Genomic DNA, 11,855 nt, shown 5'->3' on the forward strand with positions numbered 1-11,855 from the left:
ATTGTTCAAATCATGACTCTGTATGCTTGGATAATCCTTCAACCAATCCGACCAACGATCCGGTGTATCTTTTGGACAAGCTAGTTTGCAATTGGAGCCAAAGGTTCTGGCAGGGAACACAGGAGATATATGTGCAGGTTTCCAGCCTGAGCTGCCTGGCGAAATCCAAATTAGCCGGAAGTTCAGGCAGGGTTCACCCTGCCTACTCTTGGGCTAGAATAAACAGACACAGAATAATCATTGTCCCTATACTTATAGTCTTGGGCAATTTAGTCTGACCATTTCCTTTGCAAGAATGGGATGTGAGTCAGCATGGAGGTAGCTCAGGCAGAGGACGCCAGTTTTACACTCAGAAAAGTCAGAAAATAAGACGGTGTGCGCACTCAATGAAGAAGTGTCACTAGCAATGTGAGTTTCAAAATCTCTGTCATCATCCAGGTCACAGACAATGTCATATTTACTTCATCAGTCTCACCAAAATGGTTTTAAAGGGATATTTTTGGAAATAAGCTAATTTTCCACCTCCCCTCGAGCAAAACAATCAATATGTACCTTTTTCCCGTTCATCCAGCCATTCTGTGAGTCTGGCGATGCAACTTTTAGCTTCAGCCTAGCATAGATCATTGAATCGGATTTGACCAGTAGCATCTCGCCTGCTAGCATCATGTTTAAAAGTGACTAAGATTTTCGGTAATTTTCCCATTTAAAACGTGTCTCTTCTCAAGTTTGAAAGTGCAATAAGACCAACTGAAAATGAAACCTGGCGTTTTTCTAGGCTGATTGACATGGAACTACACTCTCATCTGGCGTAATAATCAAGGCAAGTTGCAAAAGTGGGCGCAATGATATCAGGCACTACTACTGCTTGTTGTCTATGGGGACTATTTTAAGATGCTGTGTGATATCACTGCGCTCATGGTACGTTTGCAACTTGCCTTGCCAGGCTAATAGGCTAACTGAACAAAACTGAAAAAAACACCATGCCAATCTCTTGGTGTGGTGAAGGGTGTGTGATAATGTGGGGCAATTTTAGTTCTAAAGACCGAGGGAACTTTATCAGGATGCATAGTATCCTGGATCCATGAAATAAGTGGCCTTTAAAAAAAAAAAAAAAAAACTGCCTGCCCCTATGTTAACCCTATGTGTTAAATTCCCATAGGGTTAGGGGTGCCAATATTTTTGACCCCAGTATTTTGGGAAGAACATTTATTTATGATACAGTATTCATTCACAAAAAAAATGTGTGTCCTTAAAGGTTAGATTTTTCCTCATTTTATTACTTAAGCCATTAAAATAAGTCATTACTATAACCAAGCCACTTCCTGTTTGAACTATTCCTGGTGACTTCACGGTGACCTTAATGGCTAAAACTGAGTCTCCTTTAGTGTTACTCAGTGAAGCCTCCTGCTCAGATCAACTTCTTCAGCTCTGCATGTCTTAGCAATGCAGCTCCTACTCCTTATGATCGGTGAGTGAAACTCAATCCAGATAGAACATTCTAAAATATTAGTCATGTGAGGCAGTTGGATGACACAAGCTATCCATCACCATTTTCATACAGTATATTTCAGAGATGTTCAGTTACAGTATATCTTCAGGTTTGATGACAGATAAACCAAATAGCCTATTGAATTTAACAAAAGAGTACAGATTAACATTATATTTTGAAGTCAAATGTAATTGTCATCAATGGTTCTTCTTCAATAAAGCGTGTTCATGTGCTTTGGACAGATCGTCTCCAGCAGGTATGTGAAATTAATTTATGTAATCAATATTTGATCAGTTCTTATCACTTGTTAACACATATTTACTCATCATATCAACTAATATTATTTTCTAAATTATGTGTATTTGTCCTTAAATTTCAGATTTAAGACCTGCTGAAATCATTGCTAGACCGACAGCAGCTTTAAAGGGGGATACTTTGGAGTTCAGGTGTTTTTTTGGCACATCAAGTAAGGGTCAGCAGCTACACATGTATCTCTGCAAGAATGGAGTCAGAATCAGAATGGAAACAGTTATTGCCGAAGGAGAGTGTACGTTTAAGCTTCCCAATGTTACGAAAGAAGACTCTGGGAATTACTCTTGTGTGTACTCAGAAAATAAACAAACAAATAATACAGTGACTGGTGTTGGGAAAAACTCCATCTACATCCAAGTCAAAGGTAATGTGACATTTTCATGTTTTAGAAATATACTGTTTAATCAAAAAGCCCAGATGAGATTACTGCATGTTGTTTTGGACGGCAATATGTGATGTGATCTGGGAAAACCTGTCACATGGCGCAATTTTACCAACTCATGATTCTGACAGTATCAAGAATGTTGCTAGAATGATATCAGAATCTTAAATTGGTCAAATTTCACCAGGGAGAGTTGAAACAGTACAAAAGGATTTTTGAGTGCACCATGTGATGGGTTTTCACAGATCACATCACATATCAGTGCACAACAAGTTACTGTCTGTTGGTCCTGCATAGTACACAAGGATGGGCTGACAAAAAAACGCAGCTCAGGAAAATACTCCGAAAATAATTAATCACCATGGGTCCGTACAGAGACTTCATCCTCTTTTTAAGGATAGGATTAGAGTCGGCATGGCTGCAGCACAGGCAGAGAAAGCCTTTTTACACACAGACAAGTCAAAAAACAAGACTCAGGGAATTACAGCTGTGTAAAGAAACATCTCCTTAGTAGCATGACTTCGCCAAATTTCAAAAACTCTGCATCATCCAAGTCACAGGCAAATATATATAAAGGCTATATACAACGTTTTCGGTTTCATTTTGAATTAATTTATATTGAAAATATTTGGATATTTGTTTTCCTCCTGGGTAGTAAATGTGACATTTTGTAAGTTTACACCAGTAAGTTCATACCACTTACAGTAATAGCACATATTTACACATCAATGATATGAACTTGCACTATTTTCTAAAATAAATTATCTGTTTTCATTGATCTTTGAAGCTTTCTTCTTACATTTCAGATTTAAGGTCTGCTGAAATATTTGCTAGAGGGACTGAGGTTTTAGAGGAGGACATTTTGGAGTTGAAGTGTAGATTTGACAAATCAAGTAAGGGTGAGCTGCACATGTATCTCTGCAAGAATGGAGTCGGAATCAGAATGGAAATACTTACTGCCGAAAGAGAGTGTACATTTAAGCTTCCCGGTGTGAAGAAAGAAGACTCTGGGAATTACACTTGTGTGTACTCAGAAGATAAACAACCAGTTAATACAGTGTCTGGTGTTGAGAAAAACGCCATCTTCATCCAAGTCACAGGTAATGTGATATTTTCATGCTTTAAAAATATCGTGTTTAATCAAAAAAGTTGCACAGAGACTAAACAGAAAGACATAAAATATCCAGGTTAGGTCCAGATGAGATTACGGCATGTTGTTCTGGGAAGCAATAGCAGTGGGAACAAATGGGTTCTACCGTCTGAATGTCTTGCATCTTAGCATAGTATACAAGAGCGGACTGGCAACAAAAAGCAGGAAATGTTCCAAAGATAATCGTTCACCATCAGTGCCGCAGCTGGCCATTTGGGTGCCAGAACTGCTTCGCTAATCTTGTTAATTTTGAGTGCTGGTTCGTTAGGTGCATCTCCACTGAATTTCAACAGAACATTTTCAGTAGGCTACAGATATGCGCCATGTTGCCCATATTCCATCTTTAGACTAAGAGTAGTCTGAACTCACTGGACCGGTGGTGGCTATAGGGTCACTCAGCAGTGATTGATTGGGCCTTTTTGTGATCCTCTGCATCAGGGGTCTCCAACACAGAGCACCAGGTAGCTCACTGTAGCGGACTGTAGAGTTCAAAAATCATATGTGTTTTTTTCAATATAATTTTTGAATGTTTTCATGTTTTAATAAGAGTTTAGGTGTAGATCAGAACAACTTTTTAGATGTCCAAAAACTGATTCAGAAATGTAATGATTTAAAAAATATTGTGGGGTCAAAGTTAATCCGCTGCACGGACTCCACTCAACATTACAACCGTGTTAGCTTTTGCTGGTAGCCAAACAAAATGTAAAAATGTATTAGTTCTGCAAGTGTATTCTCATACGGTTGATGTTGGAAGGCAAGAAAAAAAGACATTAATGGCTAATATTATTGAGTAAGGTTGTTTAAACTATGAATAACTCAGATGTATTACATTTTACTATGTTCAACCGTTGCACATGAATGAAATGTCTAGGTTTACGAAACTGATTCATGCTGTGATAACCTAATTTGATCGAGTAGTTTCACTGAAGTTGATTGAAGGTGAAATTTATGTGAAGTATTTATATAATCTCACAATCGTGTACTAGCAGTACCGGAAAGTATTCAGATGTACTTAGTATTGCAGCATCAATGTTAAGGGACAACTTTGAATATGGACCACAGTTTCAAGAAGCATTCACTGTTCACTGAAGTTGTAAACATATGCTATTAAACCACTGATACTTTGTGCATGCTCAATACCTAATACATTTATGGTGGGAGGTTTATCTCAAAGCGTAACATAAAATAAAACTTGACTCCAAATTCTACTGGTCTAAGCATAGTCCTCCTTTAGAAACTCATGTGAAAATGTGTTTATAGCTGCATGATTTTGTCAGTGTTCTTGTAAAGGCGTATGGGAAAACAATGCAATAGTGACACCAAGGTCATGTATTTATTTGCCTTACTGGTTCAGTAATGTTTCACATTGGACTAGCATGATTATTATGGCTTAGTAAATGTAACATTTGTCCCTTATAGTATATACTATGTTTACCTTACTTGATTCAATTAGAAAATGTTGATTACTCAATTGGAATAACTATTTAAACACAATAAGGATGTGTTTCATCCAAAACTAGACCGTTTCATGTAATTGTAACGTTATATGGTTTGATAAATTGGACAGCCCTGACTTTTCCTTTTTTACAGTGGAGGGCTGTGGGAACATAGCCACGTTCCTGTTAGCAACATGATTGTCTCTGTGTTCTTGCAAAGGCTCATGAGAGCACAATGAAATGATGACACCAAGACATCCCATGTGTTCCTTTGCATGGTTCAATACTTACGGGCGTCATGTTGATTCTGTTGGATAAGTTCATTGCTGTGGCAAAATGTATCAGTTCAATAACATTGAGCTTTTAATTTGATGTTTTGTTGTTTAGTAAATGTGACATAATCTCTTTTCATTTCCCCCCTAGTATAGGCCTATAAGCTTACCTTACTTGATTAATTTAGAAAAATTTACTACTCAATTTGAATAACTATTTGAATACGATAAGGTTGAGTTTCATTCAAAACTAGACTGTTACAAGTAATTGTAACGTAATATGGTTTGATAAATTGGACAGCTCTGACGTTTCCTTTTTTACAGTGTACTCTTGGAGAACTTAGTCTGACCTTTTCAACAATCAGAAGTTACAAGGATGCTCATATGTAAAATATGTTGTCATATGTTTCAGACTTTATGATGGCTCAAATATTTGTAAAAACACCTCATGTATTTGAGGGTGACAACGTGGATGTGAAATGCACTCATTTCAATGTCAAAACCCCGAAAATACTTCATGTGTACCTTTGCAAGGATGGGATTGGAGTCAGCGTGGCTGCAGCACAGACAGAGGAAGCCAGTTTTAAACTCAGACAAGTCAGCAAAGAAGACTCCGGGAATTACAGCTGTGTGTACTCACTGAAGAAACATGTCACTAGCAGCGTGACTTCGACAAGTTTCAAAAACTCTGTCATCATCCAGGTCACAGGTAATGTCATATAACTTAATCATTCTGACCAAAACAGTTTTAATAGACCCTGAACCACACTGTAATGTTTGGGATACATGTATTGAATAATTCTCTAGGAACACTTTGGTAGCACTTAGACTAAGAAGGGTTTGTTGATCAGCCTGGCTGTTGACAGTATATCTGTTACACAATAGAATAGAAAGTACATGGCAATGTTGAAGCTCTTCTTATGCAGTGTTAATATATCTGTTCACAACATGGAGGCAGATGATTGCTTACCTAGCTGATTCTTGCCATATTTAAATAAAATTCCCCCCCAAAAAAAGTATTAACAGATCATGAGAGGGCTTCAATAGAGATGGATGTCCATCACTGGTGGGTGAATGTCATCAGACTCCTGTGTTCAGTTGGAGTGGTCATTGCAGCTGTGGCCGTTCTAATCATTCATAATTTCTGCAGCAAAAGGTAGGAATTGCTACATTTATTAAAGATTAACGTAATTTGATAATCATTCATAAACCTTTACTTCATCATAGGTTTAGCTCAATTCACATTTATTTGTGGAAAATATTTAGTTTTTTGTAAGAAAACATACATACTGTATAATTTTGTTTAATCTAATCATTTTTCTTCAAACTTTATTAAGAAGACACACCATTAAGAAGAAATAGAGAAGTGCCATGTGTGCATGCCAACTAGGAGCAAATGATTCCCATACAATCCTGACACGATCACATTAACAAATCATGTACAAATCATGTACAAATCATGTAGTTTGCATCATGAGGACTTTAATCTTCTGCATTCAAAGAAATAGATCTGTAAATGTTCATAATATATTTATCAAAAGCATCTCACCTGATCAGTTTATTACACATATATCGTATCCTGGCAGAACTATCTTGGTCCCAATAATAATAATAAAAATTGCAACATAAACAACTCTTTGTTTCCTTGTTGGATTCTTCCAGTTTTTGTGAAGATTTTTGTTATGGACTTTCGAACTGCCCAACTGGCTGAAGATTTTTGTAATTGACTTTGAACTGTAACAGTGAAGATTTTTGCTTGTGTGGAACATTGAGTTTTTCTGGACTACTTTACTGTGACCTCTGAGCGTTTTTTTTTTTTTTTTTGTCTTTTTGAGAACTGCTGTTTTCTGGATCCTCTGAACTTTACCTTTTCTGTTGATTATTTACACCTGAGCTTCTCTCCTTTGTTGGATTTTTGAGAATTCTGTGAAAAATAAAAACTCCGAAGTAAACTGCAATTGGGTCTTCCTGTCTGTACTATAACAAGTTAATGCTTTGTTTATTATATACAATGCATTGTTACTGCCTCGATTATCATCAATGAGTTGTTTGAAAACACGTGAATACATGCTTTGGTCCCTCTATATTATATTTTTGACACTTTTGTACAGTTAAAACTATTCTGTGCTCAGACGAAGAATAAAACAGATTGCGTGAGTCAGTAAATAAGTGTACATATTTTAGCACTTTGTGATGTATTGATTTCTTAGAAGAATTTGTGTGTCTTGGGAGTACTAACATTAACAACGCATTTGGAAATAGACTTTGAAAGGCCTAAATACATGCCGTGTAATGTAATTACTGCATTTAGAAAGGTTTAGGAGAAACTATGCACTGCAAACACAATATGACCGCGGCTCAGTTCTGCACATTTAATTCTCTCCACAAAAATAAATTGACGCTTGTGAACTTTTCCTGTAACTCCTATTTGTGCCATTTATATGCATATATCTGCTACTCTTGCAGCTCATATGTATAAATGAGTGCGTGCATGTGTTTGTTTGCTTTTAAGACTGTGTGTGTGTCTGTGCGTGTGTTATGTGCATACGTGTGTGTGTGTGTGTGTGTGTGTGTGTGTGTGTGTGTGTGTGTGTGTGTGTGTGTGTGCGTCTGACTCTGTGGATGTGTGTGTGCGTATACGTGTGTGAGTGTGACAGGATCATGCTTAACCCTTCGCTCAATAGCACCATCTGCATGTGTATAGTCACTAAAGACACATACACACATTTATTTGATAGCCCCCAATGGATGAAATTCCACAAAACTTGGCATACTCCCAGGGGATGTCAGGTTAATCATACACATGAAATGTGGTGCAGTTGCAGTTGATAACATGTCATCTAATTAAAGCAATATATATTGTATTTTCATTTTTCACCATGGGGGTGCAAATCATAGATGACTGGTTATTTAAGCAATAAGCCCCGAGAGGCCGTGGGTTATACTGTACTGTATAATCGAACAGCTAAGGGCTAAGGGCGTTGTTAGGCACGACGCGTGCGTTTTTTGACGCACTTTGCGTCCGTCAGGTTCATAGGGCTAATTTCACTCCACTTTGACATACAGTACGTATGTTATGACATATTACGCTTGCTTCTACTTGTCTGTAATCAGGGGCACTGCTAGACAAAAATGGGCCCTATGAAAGACAATATAGTTTGCAGCAAACTTGAGGATAATTTGTGGGACTTAATAATGTAATGACAATGTAATCCCTTGTAAAATAATTAACATAATGTCAGTCACTTTGAATGAAAAAAGTGCCTGCTAAATGTAATATAATGTAATATGGCAAACATTTAAGTTAACTAGAAAATATAGCCAAACGTTTACCAATGTTGGCTTCTAGAGGCAAACTTCCAGCAAAGGGGCAACAATAAGAAGTTTGGCACAAGTGGCAAATGTGTTTACCAGGGATTTGCCACTTTAGCTAACCGTGCCAAACTTTGAGTGAACTTCTGGTGACATTCCTGCAACATTGCTAAAAGTTAACCCTAAGATAATCAATCTCATTTGCATGTGATAATATAACCTTGCCGCAAATTTGCAGCAGCTCTTGACGAGAAGCTTGACATTTCTCTTCGGCCTATCTATACATTCTGGCTTCTCTTTATTGTATACTAAGAGCACAGCTGGGGTTTTTTTTTTAAAACAAAATAATCTACAAATGAGTAGTTATAATTTACAACCCTTTCTGTCTATGTCAGTTACATATAATTCAACCTTGCAACATAGATGAAACAAATACTCTACACTACAAATAAGCCACTTCCTGTTTGTACTATTCTTGGTGACTTCACTGAGACCTTAATGGCGAAAAATTTGTCTCTTTAGTGTTACTTAGTGAGGCCCCGGGCTCAGATCAACTTCTTCAGCTCTGCATGTATCAACGATGCAGCTCCTACTCCTTATTGGTGAGTGAAACTCAAATAATCAAGATAGAATAAAATATAAGTCATGTGAGGCTGCTGGATGACACATTTTCAGGCCATGTTCAGTTATATATCTTCAGATTTAATTTATGGAAAACCGAATAGTGTAATTTAATTTGACCAAAAAGTGCAAATTAAAAAATGTTATAAGTCAAATATGTAATTTTCTTCAATGGTTTTTCTTCAAAAAAGCAATGTCATGTGCTTTGGACATATCGTCTCCAGCAGGTATGTGAAATTTATTTTGATTATCTAATTAATATCTTATCACTTGCTTCCAGATATTATCATATGAACTTACATTATTTTCTAAACGTATATTATTATGTGTATTTTCATGGATCATGGAAGCATTCTCCTTTAGCATTCTCCTTAAATTTCAGATTTAAAACCTGAAATATTTTCTAGACTGAACGAAGTTTTAGAGGGGGACATTTTGGAGTTGAAGTGTAGATTTGGCACAACAAGTAAGCTTGAGCTACACATGTTTCTCTGCAAGAACGGGGTCAGAATCAAAATGGAAACAGTTATTGCCAAAAGAGAGTGTACATTTCAGCTTCCCAATGTTACAAAAGAAGACTCTGGGAATTACACGTGTGTGTACAAACAAACATCTAATACCGTGACTGGTGTTGGGAAAAACTCCATCTTCATCCAAGTCAAAGGTAATGTGACATTTCCATGCTTTGAAAATATACTGTTTAATCAAAAACCCCAGATGAGATTAACTCATGTTGTTCTGGGAGGCAATAGCAATGGGAACAACAAGTGAGTTTTACCATCTGCATAATACATAAGGATGGGCCGGCAACAAAACGCAGCTCAGGAAATACTCTGAAGATAATTGTCCACCATGGGTCTCTACAGAGACTTCATCCTCTGACCTTTCCCTATATCTATGGTTTGGACTGTCTAACATGATGGTCAAATATTAGGCAAATTGCCATCCATATATTATAATGCAACACATTTGAGTCCAGCCTGTCCTGATCATTTGCATTGATGTGTGGCGCTATATGTGACTTCAATGCAACCATGCAATAGTGGCGTATGCAGTTGAACTCACTGGACTGGTGGTGGCTATAGGGTCAGATTGGGCCTTTTTGTGATACTAATGATCTGCAGTAGGGGTGTCCAACACCGTGCACCAGGTAGCCCAGCAGCCTATGAGGCACCTGGAGTGTATGTTCTGAAAATAGTCATTGATTGCTGCAGAGTTCTAAATCACATATAATAGTTTTATTCAATCTTTTTCCCCCCATGTTTTATTACAAGTTTAGGTGTAGAATAAAGAACAACTTTTACAACATTTGAAAATTGATTAAACGATTAAGGAATAATTTAAAAAACATTTTCGGGTCAAAGTTAATCCGCAATAGCGTGGATTCCCCTTAACTCTACAGCTCACCTCTATTGTTAGCCAAACACAATATAAAGATGTATTAGTTCTGCACCTGTATTCTCATAATAGTGGTTGATTTTTGGTAAGAAAACTGAGTAAGAAAAAGAAGACATTATTGATGACTACTATTTTCAGTAAGGTTGTTTAGACTATTAATAATTCGGATTTATTTTGTATTAAATTAATTGCTTACTGTTAATAAAAACACAAATAATCTCACATATTTGTAATTTTATAGTGAACTTAAGACTTGAGCTTATTTCATTCAAGAAAATGATGTAGAATGAGTAACCCTCCATTTAATGTGTCACCCTTTGGGTACTCTCATAAAAGTGGGGTCAATGTTAAAACTCCTGAGTTTCCTATAATGGACTTCATTACAGATACAGATGGTTCCAGGGTTATTTTTGTTGTCAATTATTGTCCCTTAATACTTACAGTCTTGGAGAACTTAGTCAGATCATTTCAACAATTTAGTGTTACAAAGATCCTCATATGTTAAAATATGTTGTTCATATGTTTCAGACTTTATGATGGCTCAGATTTTTGTAAACACACCTCATGTATTTGAGGGTGACAATGTGTCTGTGAAATGTACTAATTTCAAGGCCAAACCCCAAAAAGGACCGCATATTTACCTTTGCAAGAATGAGACTGGAGTCCAAATGAATACAGCACACGAAGGAGACACCAGTTTTACACCCAGACATGTCAGAAAAGAAGACTCAGGCTATTACAGCTGTGTGTACTCAATAAAGAAGCATCTCCTTAGTAAAGTGACTTTGACAATCTTCAAAAACTCTGTCATCATCGAGGTCAAAGGTATGTCACAAGTAATGCCACATATAACTTTTTTAGTCTAAGCTGTTTCTAGAGATATTAAGATAGCGGTCATTGGGCGGATCAAGTTTCCGTCAAGGATTCATGGGAGACTGAAAGACTATGGTGCACGAAACTTGGTGGGCATGTACTGTAGCCCCACTAGGATAGCATGGAACCATTGTTTTTTTTTCTTTCAGAGCAGGGTAAGAATACATCATCAAATCACACTTCGTCTCAAAACACCCCTTCTCAGACAAGGATCATATGGGTTACCATTCCTGTCATTTTTCTGTGCATTGTTGGAGCCCTGTCCTGCTTCTACAAAAGACGTACGTTTTTGAGTCCTATTGATATCACAACCGCTGATGAGTTGATTTTCTTGTTCAAATCTAAATGATGAAAATAAATTTACCAAAAAGCAACCTTGCATTAATTTCAGTTATTTTGTAGAATAATGCCATACTGTGATTAACATTGATTATTGTTGATTAATGTTTTCATCAACAAATCTTAATCACTCATGTGGTGATATTATATTAATATTAAAGCAACACCTTTAAAGCAGCACTTTATCTCTGTTGCTTTATTGTTTACTTGTTTATCCAGCAAATAATGATGTCCACAGACAAGGTAGCGTATGTTGCATGATTTTATGAAA

General features: G+C 36.8%; 2 protein-coding genes across 2 annotated transcripts; both read left to right on the forward strand.

Moving 5' to 3' along the window:
• Positions 1-3,121: 3,121 nt before the first annotated feature.
• LOC134069325 (uncharacterized) lies at positions 3,122-6,910 on the forward strand. The gene is made up of 4 exons (XM_062525283.1): positions 3,122-3,283; positions 5,454-5,750; positions 6,059-6,197; positions 6,379-6,910. The coding sequence occupies exons 1-4, from the start codon at positions 3,127-3,129 to the stop codon at positions 6,401-6,403; spliced, it is 618 nt and encodes a 205-aa protein (XP_062381267.1). The 5' UTR covers positions 3,122-3,126; the 3' UTR covers positions 6,404-6,910.
• A 2,468-nt stretch (positions 6,911-9,378) lies between these two features.
• LOC134068576 (uncharacterized) lies at positions 9,379-11,594 on the forward strand. Its single transcript, XM_062524259.1, has 3 exons — positions 9,379-9,638; positions 10,901-11,197; positions 11,395-11,594. The coding sequence occupies exons 1-3, from the start codon at positions 9,458-9,460 to the stop codon at positions 11,592-11,594; spliced, it is 678 nt and encodes a 225-aa protein (XP_062380243.1). The 5' UTR covers positions 9,379-9,457.
• The last annotated feature ends 261 nt before the right edge of the window (positions 11,595-11,855 follow it).

Source organism: Sardina pilchardus, chromosome 21 (assembly GCF_963854185.1).
Source record: "Sardina pilchardus chromosome 21, fSarPil1.1, whole genome shotgun sequence".
NCBI lineage: Eukaryota > Metazoa > Chordata > Actinopteri > Clupeiformes > Clupeidae > Sardina > Sardina pilchardus.